This window comes from Panthera onca, chromosome B2 (assembly GCF_046562875.1).
Source record: "Panthera onca isolate mPanOnc1 chromosome B2, mPanOnc1 haplotype 2, whole genome shotgun sequence".
NCBI classification, from domain to species: Eukaryota; Metazoa; Chordata; class Mammalia; order Carnivora; family Felidae; genus Panthera; species Panthera onca.
In genome coordinates this window covers 78,138,492-78,163,548 of record NC_138343.1, presented here as the reverse complement: position 1 = coordinate 78,163,548, position 25,057 = coordinate 78,138,492, and the positions used below count along the sequence as shown (strand labels likewise).

Here is a 25,057-nt window from a genome sequence, read left to right as displayed (position 1 = left end):
CTAAGGTTTTGATGGTTTCCTGTCTCACATTCAGGTCCTTTATCCATTTTGAGTTTATTTTTGTGAATGGTGTGAGAAAGTGGTCTAGTTTCAACCTTCTGCATGTTGCTGTCCAGTTCTCCCAGCACCATTTGATAAATAGACTGTCTTTTTTCCATTGGATGTTCTTTCCTGCTTTGTCAAAGATGAGTTGGCCATACGTTTGTGGGTCTAGTTCTGGGGTTTCTATTCTATTCCATTGGTCTATGCGTCTGTTTTTGTGCCAATACCATGCTGTCTTGATGATGACAGCTTTGTAGTAGAGGCTAAAGTCTGGGATTGTGATGCCTCCTGCTTTGGTCTTCTTCTTCAAAATTACTTTGGCTATTCGGGGCCTTTTGTGGTTCCATATGAATTTTAGGATTGCTTGTTCTAGTTTCGAGAAGAATGCTGGTGCAATTTTGATTGGGATTGCATTGAATGTGTAGATAGCTTTGGGTAGTATTGACATTTTGACAATATTTATTCTTCCAATCCATGAGCAGGGAATGTCTTTCCATTTCTTTATATCTTCTTCAATTACCTGCATAAGCTTTCTATAGTTTTCAGCATACAGATCTTTTACATCTTTGGTTAGATTTATTCCTAGGTATTTTATGCTACTTGGTGCAATTGTGAATGGGATCAGTTTCTTCATTTGTCTTTCTGTTGCTTCATTGTTAGTGTATAAGAATGCAACTGATTTCTGCACATTGATTTTGTATCCTGCAACTTTGCTGAATTCATGTATCAGTTCTAGCAGACTTTTGGTGGAGTCTATCGGATTTTCCATGTATAAAAACATGTCATCTGCAAAAAGCGAAAGCTTGACTTCATCTTTGCCAATTTTGATGCCTTTGATTTCCTTTTGTTGTCTGATTGCTGATGCTAGAACTTCCAGCACTATATTAAACAGCAGCGGTGACAGTGGGCATCCCTGTCGTGTTCCTGATCTCAGGGAAAAAGCTCTCAGTTTTTCCCCGTTGAGGATGATGTTAGCTGTGGGCTTTTCATAAATGGCCTTTATGATCTTTAAGTATGTTCCTTCTATCCCGACTTTCTCAAGGGTTTTTATTAAGAAAGGGTGCTGGATTTTGTCAAAGGCCTTTTCTGCATCGATTGACAGGATCATATGGTTCTTCTCTTTTTTTTTGTTAATGTGATGTATCACGTTGATCGATTTGCGAATGTTGAACCAGCCCTGCATCCCAGGAATGAATCCCACTTGATCATGGTGAATAATTCTTTTTATATGCTGTTGAATTCGATTTGCTAGTATCTTATTAAGAATTTTTGCATCCATATTCATCAGGGATATTGGCCTGTAGTTCTCTTTTTTTACTGGGTCTCTGTCTGGTTTAGGAATCAAAGTAATACTGGCTTCATAGAATGAGTCTGGAAGTTTTCCTTCCCTTTCTATTTCTTGGAATAGCTTGAGAAGGATAGGTATTATCTCTGCTTTAAATGTCTGGTAGAACTCCCCTGGGAAGCCATCTGGTCCTGGACTCTTATTTGTTGGGAGATTTTTGATAACCGATTCAATTTCTTCGCTGGTTATGGGTCTGTTCAAGCTTTCTATTTCCTCCTGATTGAGTTTTGGAAGAGTGTGGGTGTTTAGAAATTTGTCCATTTCTTCCAGGTTGTCCAATTTGCTGGCATATAATTTTTCATAGTATTCCCTGATAATTGTTTGTATCTCTGAGGGATTGGTTGTAATAATTCCATTTTCATTCATGATTTTATCTATTTGGGTCATCTCCCTTTTCTTTTTGAGAAGCCTGGCTAGAGGTTTGTCAATTTTGTTTATTTTTTCAAAAAACCAACTCTTGGTTTCGTTGATCTGCTCTACAGTTTTTTTAGATTCTATATTGTTTATTTCTGCTCTGATCTTTATTATTTCTCTTCTTCTGCTGGGTTTAGGCTGCCTTTGCTGTTCTGCTTCTATTTCCTTTAGGTGTGCTGTTAGATTTTGTATTTGGGATTTTTCTTGTTTCTTGAGATAGGCCTGGATTGCGATGTATTTTCCTCTCAGGACTGCCTTCGCTGCATCCCAGAGCGTTTGGATTGTTGTATTTTCATTTTCGTTTGTTTCCATATATGTTTTAATTTCTTCTCTAATTGCCTGGTTGACCCACTCATTCGTTAGTAGGGTGTTCTTTAACCTCCATGCTTTTGGAGGTTTTCCAGACTTTTTCCTGTGGTTGATTTCAAGCTTCATAGCATTGTGGTCTGAAAGTATGCATGGTATAATTTCAATTCTTGTAAACTTATGAAGGGCTGTTTTGTGACCCAGTATATGATCTATCTTGGAGAATGTTCCATGTGCACTCGAGAAGAAAGTATATTCTGTTGCTTTGGGATGCAGAGTTCTAAATATATCTGTCAAGTCCATCTGATCCAATGTATCATTCAGGGCCCTTGTTTCTTTATTGACTGTGTGTCTAGATGATCTATCCACTTCTGTAAGTGGGGTGTTAAAGTCCCCTGCAATGACCACATTCTTATCAATGAGGTTGCTTATGTTTATGAGTAATTGTTTTATATATCTGGGGGCTCGGGTATTTGGCGCATAGACATTTATAATAGTTAGCTCTTCCTGGTGGATAGACCCTGTGATTATTATATAATGCCCTTCTTCATCTCTTGTTACAGCCTTTAATTTAAAGTCTAGTTTGTCTGATATAAGTATGGCTACTCCAGCTTTCTTTTGGCTTCCAGGAGCATGATAAATAGTTCTCCATCCCCTCACTCTCAATCTAAAGGTGTCCTCAGATCTAAAATGAGTCTCTTGTAGACAGCAAATAGATGGGTCTTGTTTTTTTATCCATTCTGATACCCTATGTCTTTTAGTTGGCGCATTTAATCCATTTACATTCAGTGTTATTATAGAAAGATATGGGTTTAGAGTCATTGTGATGTCTGTATGTTTTATGCTTGTAGTGATGTCTCTGGTACTTTGTCTCACAGGATCCCCCTTAGGATCTCTTGTAGGGCTGGTTTCGTGGTGACAAATTCCTTCAGTTTTTGTTTGTTTGGGAAGACCTTTATCTCTCCTTCTATTCTAAATGACAGACTTGCTGGATAAAGGATTCTCGGCTGCATATTTTTTCTGTTTAGCACACTGTAGATATCGTGCCAAGCCTTTCTGGCCTGCCAAGTTTCAAAGGAGAGATCAGTCACGAGTCTTATAGGTCTCCCTTTATATGTGAGGGCACGTTTATCCCTTGATGCTTTCAGAATTTTCTCTTTATCCTTGTATTTTGCCAGTTTCACTATGATATGTCGTGCAGAAGATCGATTCAAGTTACGTCTGAAGGGAGTTCTCTGTGCCTCTTGGATTTCAATGCCTTTTTCCTTCCCCAGTTCAGGGAAGTTCTCAGCTATAATTTGTTCAAGTACCCCTTCAGCACCCTTCCCTCTCTCTTCCTCCTCTGGGATACCAATTATGCGTATATTATTTTTTTTTAGTGTATCACTTAGTTCTCTAATTTTCCCCTCATACTCCTGGATTTTTTTATCTCTCTTTCTTTCAGCTTCCTCTTTCTCCATAACTTTATCTTCTAGTACACCTATTCTCTCCTCTGCCTCTTCAAGCCGAGCCATCGTGGATTCCATTTTGTTTTGCATTTCGTTTAAAGCGTTTTTCAACTCCTCGTGACTGTTCCTTAGTCCCTCGATCTTTGTGGCAAGAGATTCTCTGCTGTCCTGTATACTGTTTTCAAGCCCAGCGATTAATTTTATGACTATTATTCTAAATTCACTTTCTGTTATATTATTTAAATCCTTTTTGATCAGTTCATTAGCTGTTGTTATTTCCTGGAGATTCTTCTGAGGGGAATTCTTCCGTTTGGTCATTTTGGAGAGTCCCTGGCGTGGTGAGGACCTGCAGTGCACTTCCCCTGTGCTGTGGTGTATAACTGGAGTTAGTGGGCGGGGCCGCAGTCCGACCCGATGTCTGCCCCCAGCCCACTGCTGGGGCCAGAGTCAGACTGGTGTGTGCCTTCTCTTCCCCTCTCCTAGGGGCGGGATTCACTGTGGGGTGGCGTGTCCCGTCTGGGCTACTTGCACACTGCCAGGCTTGTGTTGCTGGGGATCTGGCGTATTAGCTGGGGTGGGTAGGCAAGGTGCACGGGGGCTGGAGGGGCAGGCTTAGCTCGCTTCTCCTTATGTGATCCACTTCAGGAGGAGCCCTGTGGCAGCGGGAGGGAGTCAGATCCGCTGCCGGAGGTTTGGCTCCGCAGAAGCACAGAGTTGGGTGTTTGCGCGGAGCGAGCAAGTTCCCTGGCAGGAACTGGTTCCCTTTGGGAATTTTGGCTGGGGGATGGGCGGGGGAGATGGCGCTGGCGCCTTTGTTCCCCGCCAAGCTGAGCTCTGCTGTCCGGGGGCTCAGCCGCTCTCCCTCCCTTTGTCCTCCAGCCTTCCCGCTTTCCGCGCAGAGCTGTTAACTTATGACCTCCCAGACGCTAAGTCGCGCTTGCTGTCGGAACAGAGTCTGTCCGGCCCCTCCGCTTTTGCCAGCCAGACTCGGGGGCTCTGCTTGGCCGGCGAGCCGCCCCTCCGCCCCGGCTCCCTCCCGCCAGTCCGTGGAGCGCGCACCGCCTCGCCGCCCTTCCTACCCTCTTCTGTGGGCCTCTCGTCTGCGCTTGGCTCTGGAGACTCCGTTCTGCTAATCCTCTGGCGGTTTTCTGGGTTCTTTAGGCAGGTGTAGGTGGAATCTAAGTGATCGGCAGGACGCGCTGTGAGCCCAGCGTCCTCCTACGCCGCCATCTTCCGGCACTCCTCAGTTGCTCATTCCACATTAAGAATTTTAAAGTAATGTGATTACTGGAGAGCAAAGCCTTGTGGTATTTGTAATGTATATTTTTAAAATTATCGGAAAAATAGGTTGAAATTTTAATATGCCTCTAAATAATCCTCTTAATAACTTTCTGATATGCTGTCAGTACAGCCATCTAATATTTGAACTATTGGTAGGTAGCCAGAACAGAAAAGGGAACACTTTCAGAGTGCAGCTTGACCAGTTGACAGCTCATGGAAATGATTAGAGATGCTGTGTGTGCCTTCCTAAAAGCTGAAGAGTCTTGATGAACTGTTTTCCTACTTGGAAAATTAGAACTTGCTATACTATAGCCTTTTGTTTTCTTAAGTATATATTTCTGTAGAGGATCTTTAAAAATTAGAATATTTTAGGTTTCCTTACTATTATAATTTATTATAAAAACTTAGTTATAATTAGCACCTGCATAACCCATGGTGAGAGTAGGTTTTATGGATTCCACATTTGTACTGTCTATGCCACTCATGTGTGTTCTTAAAAAAGGCAGACTCTCTAAAATTCAGTAAACGTGTTTATGGTAAGGATTGGTTGCTGAGTAAACTGCTCCTGTGGAGTAGACACATATTATGAATAAATCTGACACTTGCAGTGAACCCCAATCATATTTAAGGTTGAGTTTAAACATTTGTTGCATCTCAGAGAGGAGATGGACTAGATGAGGTCATCTTCACACCAGAGAGGAACTACACTAAGGCCATCCCTCAAAGAAAGTTGCCTTCCATTTCTGTTATCTTTTCTTGTGTAACAGGCTATGCTAAAATTCAATATAGGAGGCCACCTGGGTGGCTCAGTCGGTAAAGCGTCCAGACTCTTGATTCCGGCTCAGGTCCTGTCTCACTGTTTATGAGTTCAAGCCCTGCATCAGACTCCATGCTGACAGTGCAGAGCCTGCTTGGGATTCTCTATCTCTCTCTCCCTCCCTCCCTCTCTCTCTCTCTCTCTCTGCCACTCCCCCACTTGCTCTCTCTTTCTCTCTCTCAAAATAAATAAACTTAAGCATTTTTAATAAAATTAAAAATAAATAAAGTTTAATGGAGCACAGGCTTGCACTTTCATTTACATTTTGTCTACAGTGGCTGCTTTTATACTGCCATGGCAGTTGAGCAGAATTGAATTGAATAGTTGAGGTAGAGACCAGGTGGCCTGCAGGCCTAAAATATTTACTATCTGATTCTTTAAGGAAACGTGTGTCAATTCCTGATTAGTGTCTTGAAACAACCATTTTAATGTTTATGACACTATAGATCAGGAAATCAGGGATGGCTTAGCTCAGTGGTTCTTTGGCCTGTTATCATATGTAGCTCTAGTCATCTAGAGACTATACTGGGGGTCAAAATCCAGGTGGCCCATTTACTTGTTTGGCAGCTTACCTGAAGGATGGCTGGCCAGTCATCTCTCTCTCTCTCCACAGTGGCTCTTCAGCAGTTAACCAGACTCCTTTACAAAGGTTCTCAGGGCTCCAAGATGGTAAAAGCATCTCATCTTGAAACAGGCATAGCCTCATTTCTGTCACATTCTGCTGGTTTCAAAGCAAGTCACAAGATCAGCCCCAAATCAGGGGGAGGGAAAACAAATTAACTATATTTCTTAATGGCGAGAGTTGCAAGCTTGTGGTTGTCTAATTCTTTTCATTCATGTCTTTAAATTGATGTAGGACTTCACCTCCTCTGGGAGGCGCCTACTTCAGTACCATATTCCTCTTCTACTTCTTGCTGTTACCTAACCAGCAGTAAAGGAAAATCAGTAGAGAAGTGGTATAGTATCTGTTACCATGCATTCATCCTTGAAATAATGCTATTGTAAGTTTCTTGAAACTTGAAAAGTTGCCACCAGCATTCACTTTTAACACGTTCTTTCTTATTGTCACTTGACCTTCATCATCCCTTCTTCCCAAACTTGAAATACCAACACCTCAGTCTTCCTTATTCATTGATTCTCTTGCTTTTCTCCTGTTTTTGTTTCCCATGTAATAATACTCTTTTGTTTACACTTATAAGAAATGTCTAAAAGTAGCCTGTTCTATTTGAGTTGTATTCTGTAAGCTATTTGTATGGCTTTTTCTTTGTAGGCTTTTTTATTTGCTTATGGATTTGCTCCTCTTGTGCTTTTTCTAAAGGATTTAATAAGGAAGGCTGGAATTTAAATGAGCATTTGAATGCTGATGAAGGCAGAGTCCATGTCCCAGCAGCCATCTTTGCTCTCTGTTATATTCCATCTGGCATTGCTTTGTCCATAGCTGCTCTTTCCCTTAGAAGTTTTCCATATGCTATGATGCTTACCATTGTTGTTTCAAAGTAGAGACAAACAAGTGAGGGACAGGGTCAAAGTTGATAGGAAACATCGTTCTTGAATTTCTTCTGAAAATGAGAGAGGTGGGAGAACAGAGCTTTTTAAATATATAGTATCTTAAATATGGTAACTTTACCCCCAAAAAACAAGAGATAAGTGTTCAAGAAACTTGCCCTCTAAGTTGAGGTGTTGATGGTAATAATTGGTTAAGTAACTTGCTCAGAGCCATAAACTAACTCTGACTCTGAAGCCTGTATACTTTACCTTCACTGCCTCCCTGACATACAGTATTGATTGTCATATATTTTGTCAGATCTAGGAGTATCGTGATAAAATGCCAGAGTAGAGGACTGTCCATCATATATGAGCTCTAGCTGAGTAGGTGGTATAAGACTTGAAGCTAACTGCTGTTGCCTCCCTCCTCTCTGCAAAGTCAGCCTTTCCTATTTTGTACAGATCAAACTTTCAGGAACAGTCAGCAGTGGTGTACTTTCCTCTTCTTTCTCAGCTCAGTTTTCCCCATCCCCTGCTATTCCCCAGTGTGAAGTGTTCTCACAAAACAGATTGAGGACCTCTAACTAGGAAATTAAGAATCTGAGACATTGGGTTACCAGTTGTGACTATTAGTAACTGACTCGACAGTCTTGGATAGGACAGTTTATTTTCCTGGTTTCTTATCTGGAAAATAAGAGCAATAATATTTGTCTTTTCTTAAAGATTGAGGAAATTACATAATTTTTTTTTTTTTTTTTTTTACAAGATTCAGTAAGGTATCCAAATTATAAGTCATTCACCAGGGCTACTTTTGTTTCCAAGGGACTTGAATTTGTACTTTCCATTTCATTGTATTTGTTCTGAGTAGGAAAATGGTACCAAAGAATAGCATATTGATGGTTCAAAAGGGACATTTTGTCACGGCTGAAAACCTAGGTAGATGCAGTTCTTCCAGTCCTAGAGAAAACAATACAAAAACTCTGTGAACACTTAAAAAAAAAAAGATAATATAAATAACTAGCTTGATCAAATTCAAAGATTATAAAAGAATATTCGGTGGAAAGGAATTTTCTTCCCCATTCCCATTTCTTAGTTCTCACCTTATGGGCATTCATCAATACTAGTTTCCTGTTTACCCACCTAGAGATAGTCTGTTTTTACACATTGTTCTGCTGCTTACTTTTTTCACTAAATAATATCTTGTATTCCTTTAATATTTGAAGTATATCCAGGGCTGGTTTATTATTTTTATTGTTTCATACTATTCTGTTGTCATTTTTTAAAATCAGCTTTATTGGAATATAATCATGCACAATATAATACAGTTTAACATTTCAGCATATAATTTGATGAATTTTGGCAAAGGTGTACAGGTCATGTAACTACCACTGCAATTAGGGTTTAGAATATTTTCTTTTTTTTTCTATTTTATTGACTTTTGCTTTTATCTATATTATCTTTTATTTTGCTTACTTTGGTCTTCCTTTTCTAGTTTCTTAAAGGAGAAAATTAGATGGCTTATTGGTTTGGAGGCTTTCTTTTGTAATATAAACATTCCATGCCATAGATTTTTCTGCTTTAGCTCACACATTTGCTCAAGGTCACTTTACTCCTCATTCTCTCAGGGATCATAGCCCTTCAGTGTCTGGTTTCATAAAACCAGTGTTTCATACATTTTTCTGGTTTTCTGGTTGTTTAAGGCAGAAGGGTAAATCCAATCCTTGTTACTCTGTCTTGGTGGGAAATGGAAGATTCCCTATTTTTTAATTTCTAGAAGGACATTTACTTTATAAATAATTAAATGAACATTCTTGTTTTCTAATTTTACAACTGCATGCATATTTATGTAGAATCAGTTTTTTAAATTGTAATACTCTTGGTATAAGGCTTTGAAGACAGACCAAAATTAAGCTCTCATTTTACCATGTTTAACCAAGTGGGTTCAGGTTATTTTTTTTTTTTTTCAATATTGAAAAACTTGTGCAATTTTCAAACATACACAAAACTCAACAGTACAGTTAAATCCATATGCTTATCACCCACATTCAAGAGGCATCAGGCTGTTACCACATTTGCTTCATTATCTTTTTTCTTTCTTGTCTCAGTTTCCTCATCTGTATAATAAGCGATGAGAGTACCTTACCTCACAACTCGAATGAATATTAAAGGATTAATACGTATAAAGTGCATGAAATTGTGCCTGTCAGGTAGTTAGTGCTCTAGAAGCAATTTGCTATTGTTAAATTATTGATTATAACTTCTTGAGCATACAGAGAAGTGATAAATGTGTTGACTGAGAATTTGGAGTGGTGAACCAGATTTCCAATTATTCTGGGAAGTTTTATGCATAAATATTTTTATATTTTTCAATTTTAGTTTTTGATGCAGTAAATGTTGATAGATATTACCAATATAAACAAAATTTCTATGGTGTCAGTAATTTTTAAGAGGATAAAGGATTTATAACTGGTATACTAAACTTAATTCCCAATAATCTGCTTTGTTTTTATGTCAAAACAATGTCTCTGAATTTCTTCATCTTTTTATCAATCCTTAAATGTATCTGCTTCCTAAGTGTGCCATTTCTATGTATGATACTACCTTGTGAATCACAGGATCAATTTCAATAATTCTTTCTGAATTCTAATTTATCTTTGCTCTAAATTTCTAATTTTTCACTTAACTTTGAGCTGAATTACCAAAGGCCTTAGTCCCCAATTATGTTAAACTGTAGAAGCATGACCTAGTTCATTTTAGAACTCCTGTTCATAGAACAGAAATATAACTTGTGCAATTATTTGCAGTTCACCTAATGTTGCCAAAAAATTTCACGTTGGACATTTGCGTTCTACCATCATAGGTGAGTGTCGTTCATTTCACAGAAAATACTAAACATGACTTTGAGGCAATATTTTGATCATGCATGCTAATGGTTTAATGCTTAAGTAACCAGAAGACGAAAAACAAAGTTCAAACTTATATGAGCCCAATGCTAATATATGAAATGGGAAAAATTGGGTTAGAAGTAGAAAAAGAAATTTGTTTGAAAACCAAAAGATTGACTCAGAAACTAATTTTAACTGTTAGGTTTGTCGAGGATTTTAACTTTTTTAAAGTATGTATGCATATGAAGAAGATCTGAAAGATGCAAAAATGAAAATAGTTAATGTGTGGATGATGGTAATCTTCTCAGGTTTTTTGTTCTATATATTTTGTTTTAAAAAAGAAACTGTTATAATACCAATTATATCTCAATTAGAAAAAAGAAACTCAATCTCCATCACTTGAGTGCTAACTGGAGCATTCAAAACTGGAAATTGAAACAAGAGTATTCTAAGAAAGATTGCTATTGTACTTCGTAGCTGTAATGCTTCAGTGTATATGCTAAGATCTTCATTTATTTAAAACATGACATGATGCAGTAGCCCAATTTAAAAACTGCAATTAGAATTGAAGAGACTTTGAAGTGTATCTCATCTGATCTGTCTTCTGGTGTGGAAATCTGTCTATTGCATGCCTTAGGGATCATTTAACCTGTCATTTGAATATTTTTAAGAATCGGAGCAATTGGTACTTTGTGGCATAGATCATTATTAAACTGGAATCACCTCTTGCTGTGGGAGAGATCTCCTGGAGCATTTTAAGAGAGGAAATGATAGGGTTTGATTTTTGAAAGAGTATAAAAAATATACTGTGTAAGAAAAGCTACATGAGTAGGTCAAAATTGTAGGAATGGGCCAGGAAGAGATAATACTTCCTGAGAATTTATTTACCGTGTTATTTACCGTGATATGTGGAAACTCAGATACCAAAAGTAACTTTTCCAAAAATCACCTAGCTAGTAAGTATCATAGCCAGGATTTGAAATTAGTCTAATTCCAGAAGCTTAGGTTTGTGTTATTTAGTTGATTTGTAAGATAATAAGATGCTAATTAAAAATAAGAATACAATCTGAGTAGCAACAGAAGAAGTTTGCTGTTAGGACTGTATAGACCGGGAAAGTCTAGAAGTAAGGAAGCTGGAAAAGGAGTAGCTGCAATAATTTGAGTCAGATATACATATTGGTGAAGGATTATTTGCAGAAAACTAAATCTACTGTAGTAAAAGCAGGCAAGAATTTATTACAGGATATTGAATAGTTTACAAAGTTGTTGGAAGTGCTGAAGAAGCGTTGGGTGGAGTGACATAAATGATTCCCAGAATTATACCGTAGAGCGTGTTCATCAAGGGAGCTTCTGCCTTTTCTGCAGTCACTTCCAGTAGCAGCCATGCTACTGCTGCCACTAGTCCTGCCATATCTTCTAGAATTCATATAAGCAAAACAGGCAGCCCCATACCCTTTCAGTTCCCTTGGAAGTCACATGACAGGACACTGGGCTATTAGTGATGCCACCAAAAAGAAAAAGCCTCCACAGCTGTGCTTGTCACAAAAAATAGAAGTAGCTCCCCTCTCACTCATCTCATGTTCACCTTCGAAGTCTCATGCAAAGCGTATCTGATTGCCCAAATATAAGTGACTTCTGAAACCCTAACTGCAGAAGTTTCTGAGAAATGTAATTTTTAGGTTTCCAGCCTCTGCAGCATATGAGTGCAGATGAGGAGAGTGAAGGAGGTGTTGGATATCAAAGCAGTGTCAGCAGTAGAGGAAGATGAAGTTCTTGAACTACCATGTGCTCTTAGCAGGCATGAGGAGGTGGATTTCAGTGATTGAAAGAAGGTAGAGTGAGCTGTTGAGAAAAAAACACCAGTGTGGTTTAGGCTCTATAGGGATTAGGGAAATTATCTCTTGTTACATATTGAGATTCTCTTATTTTCTTTGGAATTCAGTTATTCTAACATATGTTCCCAGCTCCCACTAATGTTGCTGAAAATTAGGTTCTTAGGAAAATTGTGAGGTTCTTTGGAATAACTGCCCCCCAAATAATTCTCTACTCCTGCTCCATAACATAGATGAAAACACAATAGTGAATGTTTTACTAAAAAAAATTGAATTGGTAAATTTTATCAAAAAAATTTTTGTTATGCTTTGATAATAGAGAAACACATGGTTCTTATGCCAAAATGGATAACAAGAATGAGAAACTGTATATTTTATTGATTACTAGGAAATTTTATAGCAAATCTCAAAGAAGCTTTAGGACATCAAGTCACCAGAATAAATTACCTTGGAGATTGGGGCATGCAGTTTGGTAAGTGAGTTTGAAATTTTCTCTTTTATCTCACTGTTAAGTTTAATTTCTTTTATGTCACCTGATCATGCAGAATATAGGCAGAATCCATTGGGTAGAGTAGCGCCTCCTACCTTTTTTTTTTTCCCTCTAATGGCTCTTTTGCATAAGTCTTGTATTCTGTTTATTAGAACAATTCTCACCACACAAATCTGTTTTGGGGGAGGAAACCTCACACATTCAAGGCAATAAATACAGGTTTTTATGGTTTTATTAAGAAAAAGTAGCTTACATGTGTCAAATGTAGAAGTGAATGTACCAGGGAAGAAGTAAGTCTAGCTGTATAATCCCTTCCAGCTACAGCTCTGCCATTTTTCAAACAAATGGGGTCCAGCCTCCCTGCATCATACATGGAGGGTGATCTGTTGTTATACCCTGAGCCAGTGGCCTAGAAGAAAAAGAAAGTGGGATACTTTGGCTCCTTCTTAAATTGTGCAGTGACAGGGGGTCAAAAAAAAAAAAAAAAGAGAGGAAGAGAGAAGTGAGAACCAAACAGTTGAATGCCACAAATTATCTCTAATGTTGTGAGTTTACTCAGAACCATTCCTACCTCATAGTATACCTGTAATCAAAGAAGGGCAAGATAAATGAAGTTGCTAAGGTAGTGAAGTTCTGGTAGCATGTGAAATGCAAACTTTTAAAAATCTCTGGCAACTATTGGGGCGCCTGGGTGGCTCAGTTGGCTAAGTGTCCGACTTTGGCTCAGGTCTTGATCTCACAGCTCCTGAGTTCAAGCCCCGTGTCGGGCTCTGTGCTGACAGCTCAGAGCCTGGAACCTGCTTCAGATTCTGTGTCTCCCTCTCTCTCTGCCCCCTCCCCACTTGTGCCATGTCTCTGTCTCTCAAAAATAAAAATAAAACATTAAAAAAAAATTAAAAATCTCTGGCAGCTGTTATGTGTGTTTTAAAATCTGGCCTCCTTTCATGAAGATGGCCCCGAAGGCAAAGAAGGAAGCCCCTGCCCCTCCCAAAGCTGAAACCAAAGCAAAGGCTTTGAAGGCCAAGAAAGCAGTGCTGAAAGGTGTCCACAGTCATAAAAAAAAGAAGATCCGCACGTCACCTACATTCCGATGGCCCAAGACACTGCGTCTCCAAGGACAGCCCAAATATCCTTGAAAGAGCGCCCCCAGGAGAAACAAACTTGGCCACTATGCCATCATCAAGTTCCCCCTGACTACCGAGTCAGCCATGAAGAAAATAGAAGACAACAACACTCTTGTGTTCATTGTGGATGTCAAGGCCAACAAGCACCAGATCAAACAAGGCCGTGAAGAAGCTCTATGACATTGATGTGGCCAAGGTCAACACTCTGATCAGGCCTGATGGAGAAAAGAAAGCATATGTTCGACTGGCTCCTGACTATGATGCTTTGGATGTTGCCAACAAAATTGGGATCATCTAAACTGAGTCCAGCTGGCTAAATCTAAATATAAATTTTTTCAACAATAGAATAGAATAGAATAAAATAAAATATAATAAAATAAAATAAATAAAATATAAAATCCGGCCTTAGTATCACCTCTTAAGGCATTCTCTGACACACAGGCCCTTGCCTACATCTCGCATCACCAAGTTCCTAGTATCCAGCTCTCCTCAAATAGGCTTGCCTTACTCTTTACTTACTTGTGTGCTTCTCTCCCCTACTAGATGACATGTTCCTTGACGGCATGTATTGTGTCTTAATTATCTTTGTGTCCATAGTACTTGAAACATAAGAAACACTAAGACTGATGAATGAATCTGTGGAAGTATTTTACAGTACCAATCCAAAAGAAAGGCTAGATAATATTTTAAAGCTTCCATAAAGTGTAGTGTGCACTACCAGTTCTAAAGTTTACTGATAGTATTCTGTTCTGTCATAGCTAGTGAAATGAAATCAAAGTTTCTAAAAGACAGATTTATCATGACCTTCTCTTTCATTTCAATTAATAAAAATCTCAGTCTCTAAAAATAGTAGAACTTGAACCAATTAATAGTACCATTACTATTCACTGTGGAGGAATCTGAAAACATGCCCTGCATTTTAAAAATCCACCTGCATTTCACAATAGCTGGTAGTCAGAGATTTGGGCCCTAGGCTCAACAATCAGATTTAATAGGTGATATCCACTTTACATTAGTTTAACCGATTTATGCATTTCACAGGCATTAGCAAATAGGTGATTATGGTATTCAATTTTAGCTACAGGATTTTATTATCGCAATGTTTCTCTAAAGGACTACGATGGTTAATGATCTGTCACCATTTCCATTATAACCATAATGGTTGAAGAGTTTTAATTTTGGGTGTTTCAGCTATCTCCTATTAAAAGTTGGCAAATAGTTTCTAACCACAAAATTAGTTTTTGAAAATATATTAGGTTGAATATTAAATGGGCATTGGTCTTTACTTTTCCTATTTCCATTTTTTAGAACAGTCTGGGCATCTTTCCACACCCTACTCCTAAGACCCTGACATTTGCTTTTTGTTAAAAGTGAATAGGGCTGGTACATTTTTAAGTCATCCTTCTAGTTCTTGTCTAAAACTCCAAAATATTACATCTTTGAGTTCAGTAGCATCCCACTTTCTGGTGAGCCTATGTATGGTGACATACATAGAAAAATGTATGTCAGCAAGGCCCACTGGCAATAGCTCCTTTAGATCGGAAGCTTAGTAATTGATAAGAGTTATAGAAACAGATTGGTTTTTAAAATAATTCAACCACCTTTTATTGCTCTTGGTCCCAGTCTGCATATATCCTTTTTTTTTTTTTTTAAAGACATGGAAGAACTTTATATTTTTTTAATGTTCATTTATTTTTGAGAGAGTGGGAGAGGGGCAGAGAGAGAGAGGAAGACACGGAATGTGAAGCAGGCTTCAGGCTCTGAGCTGTCAGCACAGAGCCCAACACAGGGCTCATACTCACAGACCATGAGATCGTGAGATCATGACATGAGCCTAAGTCAGATGCTTAATCTACTGAGCCACCCAGGCGCCCTTGCATATATCCTTTTAAACTGAAATTGTGATCATCTTTCCTAAGAATATAAGTACTTACAGTCTATTACCTCAATTATTATTAAAAAAAAAAATAATAAGGCTCAAACTAATACTATCCCTGAATGCAGAACTTATCATCAAAGATAAAAAAAAAAAAAATCATTGACAAATAAAAGACAAACATATGGCTAGATAAAAGATATTTGTTGCTTGGTCACCTTGAATGGGAGAGATAACCAGGTATGTTTTGAGTTTTGTCTTTTATTGTTTTTCTCCAGTTATTTTTTTAAGGGTTAATATTATAACACCGAGCCAACTTCTACCTTTGTTTTATTTTAACATCTACAAGTTTAAAAAGAAAGTTTTGAAATCACCTCCCATAAGTTTGTTTTCACAGAATTTAAGCATCCAGCATGTAGCATCATGATGTCCTTCCTCAGGGTAGCTAGTCAATAAATGCTTGTTTTATTAATGTCTGCTACATTGGTGGTGGGCACTGTTAATACAAAGACAAGTTAGTCCTAGACCCTGCTTTTGATGAGTTCATAGTCCATTGGTGTCTTTGAAGTTAATTTCAGTGATCTATTCAACATATTGAATTTGTGATTCAGTATGTTGAGTTTATGGGGTAGCAGAAGATGATAACATGTGTTTGTAGTGCTCTCAGGACACATAATTACAAGGGCTTGATATTTTGATATAGCTATACCTGTTCCCTGCCATGACTGTTCTCTACTGTTCCATTTTATAATTTTTTCATTTATGTATTACTGTGCTAGGTCTTCTGGGAACTGGCTTCCAACTGTTTGGCTATGAAGAAAAACTTCAGTCCAATCCTTTACAGCACCTCTTTGAAGTAAGTTGGCAAGAAACAATAGTAACAAATGCTTCAATTTATTTTTTTCAGAGTACTTTGCAGCTTGGATTAATTTTTAATCCCAGAGATTTTTAAAAATGTTCATAAAAACAAGGAATTAAAGCAATGTTGCTTTTATTTTACTAGGGAGTTCTTTTCATTTTCTTGTCCAAGTGTTTATTTAGGTTTTAGTTGATTTGGGACAGTATTTTTCTAGGTATAGAGTCATCTTAGAATAAACACATGGGATAACAGATTCAACGCAAATTTCTTAATTTTTTGTCAGTTGCTTTATAACTGCGGGTTTCTTCATGGCAATAACTATAATTCATTTAGAATTGAAAAACATGAGTATATACTTTTTTAATCTTATTCTAGTGTGGGGGAAGATACCTGTGTTTCTCTGAATTTGTGTGTGCTTTTTTTAAATTTCTGTCTTTTAGCTCCTTTTCCTGACTTTTGCCCAGCGTGAACTCCTTCCTATTCTGCTTCATATAGTCCCTTGGGTACTTTGATTCACTGTCCTCAGTTTTTCTTAGAGTTCATTAATAAAGCTCTTCCTGCCCAATTAATCTCCAGGAGATGTGTTTCCTTTTCATTGTCCTAATTGTTATCTCTTCTGTTTCTGGGCCTCACAAGAATAAACACCAATGACAGCAGCCGTGTTGGTGACGTTCTGGGGATCAGACTAAAGATGTTATTATACCTGTGCATAAGAAAGAGCACTTACCAAAATAATGCTTTACTTCCCTAGCAAAAGCCACTGAGAATGCTTCATAATTTTCCTTTCTGTTAAATAATTTTTCTCCTGCAGCTTTGTAGTTAAATTTAACAAAAATTACATTGTAATTCTTGAAGAGTTTTAATGGTTTGTAATTTTCTCCTGAGTCCCTGCATGCACTGCACTTTAAATGCCTACATTTTTATTTATAATATTAAACAAAAGGTTTTTTTCTGTTTTCCATTGAGTTTTATTGATAGGCAAGAGTTTAAAAATTAATGATTCTTTATGGTCGTCTGTAAATAAAGCATGCCACCTTAGTGCCTAGAATTTTTATTGTATTATTTTTTAAAACTTTGAGTAATGGCAAGTATTTTTTTACCACAGGCTTAGTGAACCTTTCATCAGATCCAGGCCCACAGAGACAACCCATTGCACAGAAAATAAAAATACTTGCTTGAAGACCTTGTGTCTGTCATTGAGAGAACATTTTTAAGGATGTAGAGTACAACTTCATATGAGAGTTACTATTCTCATCTTTCTCCCACCCCACCTCAAACGTTTTATTTAACCCTGAAAATAGTTAAGTCTTTGTCATTCATAGTATTTTAAATATTTTTAGTAAAGTCTGTTCTCAAACCTGATAGAAACTTAAATGTATGTTTCTTTCTATGCAGTTTATCACAAATTTCCAGGCTTTTGAGACTCATAAAAAGTTGGAGATTATACACCTATATTAGAGGTTGTTTATTGATGGATGCACATAAAGAAGGAACAAGGGCAGGAGGTACTTCTGTGAATAACTAAAAACTCAAGGAACAGTGGTGTTGCTTTCATTAAGTGTTCTTTTGCCTAAAAGCTTCATAGGGAAGCAGCAGTTATAGACAAAAGAGCAAGTCAAATACACCCACGTTGCTGTTTGTAAACAGAGCAAGTCAAATACACCCACGTTGCTGGCTCTTTCTTCCTTTGCAGGACAGAAAAAAAATGCAGAGCCTAAAGTGGCAGCCTCCAGGTTATTTTATCTTTGGGCTAATTTTTGCTAGCCCAATTTCATTTTAAAATTATAGCCATCATTGCAGATTATTTTCAACAAAAACTTTGAGCATAAGTGAGGAATTTTTTCCTTTTTTTTTTTGAGCTTTAGGCAAATATTAATAAATGATTTTATACCGTTCCTAAAAGAAAACCTGGACTTTGGCTGGACCCGCTGGTTTTTTTCCTCGTCAGATTATAGTTGTAACCACTTTCAGAAGGACCATGTCTTCCCAATCTTTTATCGCCAGCCCCAAGCACCATGCCTGCAGTTACATTTTGTATGAATTTGATCTTGTAGGGGGTTTTTTTTGGTCCCTTTCTTCCATTTAAGTTGGAGAATATCAGACCTATATAGTTCCAAGGAAGAGCTGACTATTATAGGATACACTCGTACCATTTCTCAAAATTGACTTCATCATGCAGTTACTGATGCAAAACCCGAGGGCCAGATGCAGGGCTCCAGCACAAGCAGTCTGACTCCCAGGTGCTCATGCACTGCCCTGTCCTCCACTGGCATGACAGAATGCCCTTCTGGCCATTCACTTCCATCGATTGTAATTACTTACATACCATTTTCCTTTCTTTCATCCTCAAATTGCTGTACCAGGAATACAATTAGTACTTTAGTTTTCTCAGTTTCAACCTTCCAGCATATCTGTTTTGAATTTGGCTTCAGCCATCCAGTGGCAGTTTGTGGCCTGCCTCCTGCTGAATGGCATCATGATCAGTATCCCCCAGTTTCAGTTTCTCAGTTTTTGTGTATAGAAATTATAGGATAGTTTTAGCATTTCTTTTCTGTGATGAAAATATTTATCATTTACAATCAGTTCTCTCTTGCGTTCCCATTTTTGTGCTTTGCTTCATTACTTGTTTTTCTGTGTACCTGTAGTCCTTCTTTTCCCATGATGTCTGGCTGTTGTGTGTGGACATGGGACTTTTGTTGGTCATCATTTAAAACCATTTATTAGTTGTTCTGATTTGTCATGAAATGGGGAACTGGTTTTGTAATAGTTCATACCTCCCCCTAAATTAGCTAATGAGTTAAATAACTAATATATTTGCTATTTAGAATTCACATTATTGGTTCAAAGAAAACATTTAAATTAAGTTTTGTGAAATGTATAAAAAAGCCTTTCTGCTTCTATCAAAAAGTAATTCCTTATGGTAAAAAGTGTTAAATCTAAATCATGAGTATATGGGTGTCTAATTTACTTTTACTTGTTATAACCTGTTTTTTAATGTTTATTTATTTAGAGAGAGCACAAGCAGGGGAGGGGCAGAAAGAGCAAGAGAGAGAGAGAGAGAGAGAAAGAATCCCAAGCAGTCCGCACACTGCAGCGCAGAGCCTGATGCGGAGCCTGAACCCACCAACCGTGAGATCGTGACCTAAGCTGAAATCAAGCACCTAAGTCAGGTGCTTACCCGACTCAGCCACCCAGGCGCCCCTACTTTTACCTATTTTCGTGATAGTTTTTAAAAGTAATTTCAGGGTTTCTCCTAGGTTTAAACTACTTGAATGGACCTTGAGAACATCTAACACTGTTTTAGGAATGTATAACCAGCATTTTTTTTTTTTTTTTTTGGCTACAGGTTTTAGAACTTGACTCATTGCATATTGCTTATTAATATCAATTTTTAAATTTTTTTCAATGCTTATTTAATGTTGAGAGAGAGAGAGAGCATGAGCAGGGGAAGGGCAGAGAGAGAGAGGGAGACACAGAATCTGAAGCAGGCTCCAGGCTCCAAGCTATTGGCACAGAGCCCGATGCGGAGCCCAAACCCATGAACTGCGAGATCATGACCTAAGCCGAAGTTGGCCGCCTAACCGACTGAGCCACCCAGGCGCCCCTAATATGAATTTTGATTACCATAGAAATGCCTCTGAAACATGAGCAGCCTTTCCTAAGAGATAAATATTATGACAATAATGTATCCATTAGCCCTGTACCCTAACAGTGGCATTTATAAAGGGAACATGATATATTAACATATTAAGTTCATAATGGCCCCAAAAGTATTTATTATTTTTCCCTTACCCTTTCTAAAATGCTTTTAGGTAATTACAGTGATGGGCATTTAATAAAAAAAGACCTGGAAAGTTAGAGGATAATGTATTAGTAGGAAATAGTATATTAGAGGTTTGACCCTGAGTTTCCCTATATTAATTACAAAAAAAAGTAGAAAATAGGGCAAGAGCAAAGCACCAAATTAATGAATGATACTATTTACTTGCTCTAATTTTTTTTAATGTGGAAGAAGTATCTATTCCTCAAGAGACCATGGGGCTTCTTTTTTTGATTGTTGGGTTTTTTTTCTTGTTTGTTTGTTTTGACTTTAGAGTCTCCAAAAAAGATTTCTTCAACTTAAAAAAGTAATTCAAGTTAAATCAATTCTAGACATAATGGCATATTTGTGCACTTAGAAATGTTTATTTTATAAAGACTTGAATTCAAGAGTTCTTTATTGGTTAGATCACATTACTATTTTCAGAGAAAGTGACTATTATGGTTAATGTGAATTTTACTCATTAGAATACTTACATGGAAGAAATAACTCTTAAATTGTAAGCCTAATTAAATCTGAACCCAGTCATATTTTTGAGAGTGGTAAGAGTCATCTCTAGTCATTGTTAAGGGTTTCTCGTCTTCCAAATCACAAAGTCCTCCACATTCTTATGTACATCTCAGGATGGGCATGGAGGCCTCTTCTTAGCTTTAATCCACATTGGTCTTGACTGATGTGCCCAGTATCCCAGCCTACGTAAATGCCCTGGAGGCACACAGCTCTGCTTGTATGACAAACATAGGAGATCCTAGCTGTGGCCCAGTTCCATAGGTCTAAATATCAGCCTCCCTGTGTGGGGACACCACAAACCATTTCCCTCAGAGGGCCTGTTGCCACCCCAGAGGCTGCCCAGCTTTTGCTATTCCTGGGAATGTTTCTCCATCCCCATTCCCTCCTCAATCTAGACAATTGTCCTTTCCTCTCTCCTGGCAGCTTTTCTGTTTTACCATACTCTTGACCATCTTCCCCAAAGCCACTAGCCTTTCTTCCCAACGCCTACTCTTCTGGGGGTCACTACAGTGCCTCATTTTCCTCTGAGTGTTCTTAGAACAAGGATGGGAATACTAAGCAAGACCAGAGTACATATTAATAGCTCAGTGATTATCCCTCCCACCCCATCAAAATGAGCAAAAAACTTTTTCAGCATGAGAAATGTATATCACCATGTGTCTAATATATATAAGAAGTGAATCTTTATCACCCTTGAATAAAGGTATATCATGGACATTATTATTAACAAAGACCAAAAATAGGCGATTCTAAATACTGAAAGAAGATGAATAGATGAAAAAATGCTATTTATATGCTGCTAATGATATACTAATGAGAAACTTGAAAATTACTAAGTTTTTATTTTATTATTAACTGATATATTGATCTTTTAAATTATAATTGTATTGTTTGAGTTTCTTTAATATTACATTTAACATTAGAAATCTATCTCAGGGCACCTGGGTGGCTCAGTAGGTTAAGCATCAGACTTTGGCTCGGGTCATGATCTCATGGTTTGTGGGTTTGAGCCCCGCGTTGGGCTCTGCGCTGACCGCTCAAAGTCTGGAACCCGCTTCAGATTCTGTGTCTCCTTCTCTTTCTGCCCATCGCCTGCTCATGCTCTGTCTTCTCAAAAATAAATAAACCTTAAAAAAAAAAAAACAAAAGAAAACAAAAGAAATCTATCTCAACCAGCAGTTCTGTAAGGAATTTCTGATCAAGACATGAAACAACATTAAAAATTACCTTCTTTGTTTGAGTTGTAATCATGAATTCATTACATGTTTTTTCTAAAAAAATTAGAACAAAATTAAATGCATTTTAAGATAGAAGACAAATTGTATAGTTAAAAGGGTCTTTAGTGTCTAAGTTATGCTGACCGTTCTTAGTAGTTATTCTCTGTTTTAAGACAGAAGTAACCAGGGTTGGGGTTAGAGCCCTGTAAGCAAAGAATTAAACTGTGTCTATGTTGCCAGTGGTATTCTAGAATCAAATTTAAGAGAGTAAGAGACCATTATATACTTTTATTTTTTGTACTTATTTCTTTACATTGGGACAGATCATCTTGAGCTGATGATAATTTTCTGAATCAGTTAAATTAGAAATAAAATATCCTATGCTTCTTTGGGAATATTAGCATCTAGAAATAGTGAAAAGGTTAATATTCCTTTAAGGAAGTCTTAAATGTTTAGTTTATTTCCTAATGGAAATATACCTCACTTTCGTATTTTGGTAACTAAAAGAAAAATTATTTCCATTCTCAAGAACATCCTAAGCCACATTCTTATTACCAAATCCAAGTTGAAAACTTCCTTTTTATTCCTTTTGTGTCTAGATCTAACCTCAAAAGGAGGCTGTCTTCAAAATGCATACTTTCTAAACATAAAAAGTTTGTGGTGACTAAATTAAAAATTGTCTGTAATTTCAGAAGTACATAGTATTAAAGTTATTTTGTGAAGGAAAATGCATTTCTTTTCTAAAACAGTGATGAATGTTAATAATTACAGTTTTCTCTTGTTCATTTACAGGCAGATTAAGTGCTAATTAAGGCTCTTCTATTGTTCTGTTTGATAGTGTCAGTTGATTTTCAGTAATGTTTGGTTTATAATTACAAATTGCTGAAATGCCAAGATTCTTCAAGTGTTAGGGTTTGGTTTTGTTTATTTTGCTTTAATTATTTCTATTTTAAATTTTAAGAAAGGGAAAAGATTCTGGTAAAGTTTTTTCTAAAAATATTCTTACCAGTTTCACATGCATATTAGATTTTTTAAATTTTGTCTATTTGAGTTCAGAGTCCTAGATTTAAAAAAAAATTTTTTTTTAAAATAAGAATATTTTGTATATGTTTGGTTATAAATTATATGTGAATGTGCATGTAGTGTGTGTGTATGAGAGAGATATTTTCAATCACAATCATAGAAATATGTATGCCTCAGTTACTATAGGCTGGACAACAGTTTAATTGTCCATGGATATGTCATTCAAAAGTCAAGAAGTTTGGGGCACCTGGCTGGCTCAGTTGGTTAAGCATCATCCAACTTTGGCTCAGGTCATGATCTCACGGTTCATGGGTTTGAGGCCCATGTCAGGTTCTGTGCTGACAACTCAGAACCTGGAGCCTGCTTTGGATTGTGTCCCCCTCTCTCTCTGCTCTTCCCCAGCTCACACTCTGTTTTTCTCTCTCTCTCAAAATAAATAAACACTTAAAAAAAGTCAAAAAGTCTGCAGTTTACTATCTCACCGTGACTCTGTTTTCCTACACCTTACCAAAATTTTCTTTCTCTGTTTCTGACTTATTCTGGACTTATTTCATAGGAGCACATGGAAATTAATATTTTATGGTATGTGTGTTCAATCTCCCCAAGACCACTGCCAAGTTTAATAACACATTAGGAGGACTCACAGGACTCCATGTGTAATTGTGCTAACAGCTATGATTTACTATAGCAAAAGGTTGCAAAACAAAATCAAAGGGAAAGGAATATGCAGTGAAGCCTGTTAGAAACCAGGGCCAAGCTTCCAAGAGTCTTTTCCTGGTGGAGTCACACAGGATACACTTAGTTCTCCTGCAACAAACTGGGACAACATGCGTGAAATGTTGTCTACCAGGGAAGCTTATTAGATGCTCCATGCCCAAAGTTTCTATTGGAGTTTGATCATGTAGGCACCCTCTGCTTAGCATGTACTAAAATGCCAAACTCCCAGAAGGAAAGCAAGTAGTTAGCATAAACCATATTGTTTTCATAGTTTAAGCACAGTGAGCTACTCTTATCAGTTAGGCTGGTGGGAACATTTCCCAAATCTGGAGTACCCACATGGCCAGCCAAGTTCCCAGATGCCAGCCAAGGGGTAAGCTTGCAAACCGGACATTTTAAGAATAGCACCTCAGGCCTGCTATATTAATTCTTTTCTGTGCAATGTGCGTTAAAAAGGAAAAAGAAATTAGGTAGTTTTAACCTCTCTTTGGAATATTTGTTCATTACATTCTGCCATTCCAGTAGTCAACAGAAGCCATCTATGAAAGGTGAAATGTTTTTACCTTGATAGATGTTTAATGCCCTGTCCCTTTTGTTGGTAGATCTAGTGGGTCTAAGCCACATTCCAGTTGTCCCAGTGTGTACTCCAGCAATAAAACTACTTTATCTGCCACTGATATTTTGATGATATTACTGTAACAGATACCTCCTATTTCTTTGGTAATTTGCCAATTTTTACTACTTTTATGCTACTTTAATAGGTTTCTGAAAGAAATACGAGGAGAGTAAATGTATCATCCATGTTTCATCCTGGAAGTGAGTTACAACTTGGAAGTAAAATCTTTATATTCTATATGGGTAACTTCAGTACTACTTGAGGTGCAGAGTTGATATTTTTATTCTCATTTATTAACCTTGCATTTTGGAGACCAGAAAATTATTAAACTGTGATCACAGGATCATAGAAATGGGAGGCCATCCAATAAGCCATCCAATTCCACTCCTGTCATTGGGTGGGGGCAGAAGTAAACCAGCCAAGACAGGTGGTGCAAAAACATTCCAGAAGTGAGTGGTCCACACAGTTCTCAGGAGCCCAGGTTCGAGTGTAAGTAAACTAACTGTCCAGAGGTCTTCCTAGATAAGCTATGTTATGGGTCTTTTGCAGGTTTAGAGAACTATTTTAAAAGTCTTTCTAACTGCTGAATCATCCTTTGGCCTTTTCTTAGCCAGATTGAACCATTCTACCTCCTTTGACCTTTTCTCAGAAAAGTTGCGGCCATAATAATTTGCCCTTTTATTAAAAAAAAAGAGGGAATGCTAGCTTAATCCAACCCAGGCACTCTTTTTATTTTTTTTTTAATTTTTTAATGTTTATTTTTGAGAGAGAGTCAGTATGAGCAGGGAAGGGGCAGGGGGAGAGGGAGACACACAATCCGAAGAAGGCTCCAGGCCCCGAGCTATCAGCACAGAGCCCAAAGTGGGGCTCAAACTCACAAACTTGGGAGATCATGACCTGAGCCAAAGTTGGACGCTCAACCAACTGAGCCACCCAGGTGCCCCCTAACC

General features: G+C 37.6%; 1 protein-coding gene and 1 pseudogene across 2 annotated transcripts in view; both read left to right on the top strand.

Annotated features, from left to right (window-relative positions):
• RARS2 (arginyl-tRNA synthetase 2, mitochondrial) overlaps positions 1–25,057 on the top strand; it is an 82,950-nt gene that overhangs the window by 32,683 nt on the left and 25,210 nt on the right. For both annotated transcript variants that reach the window (XM_060616139.3, XM_060616141.3), the window contains exons 6-8: positions 9,943–9,998; positions 12,244–12,327; positions 16,125–16,201. In XM_060616139.3, coding sequence (XP_060472122.1) covers positions 9,943–9,998; positions 12,244–12,327; positions 16,125–16,201 — 217 coding nt within the window. The remainder of the gene's footprint in view (positions 1–9,942; positions 9,999–12,243; positions 12,328–16,124; positions 16,202–25,057) is intronic.
• LOC132667362 (large ribosomal subunit protein uL23 pseudogene) lies at positions 13,272–13,838 on the top strand (annotated as a pseudogene).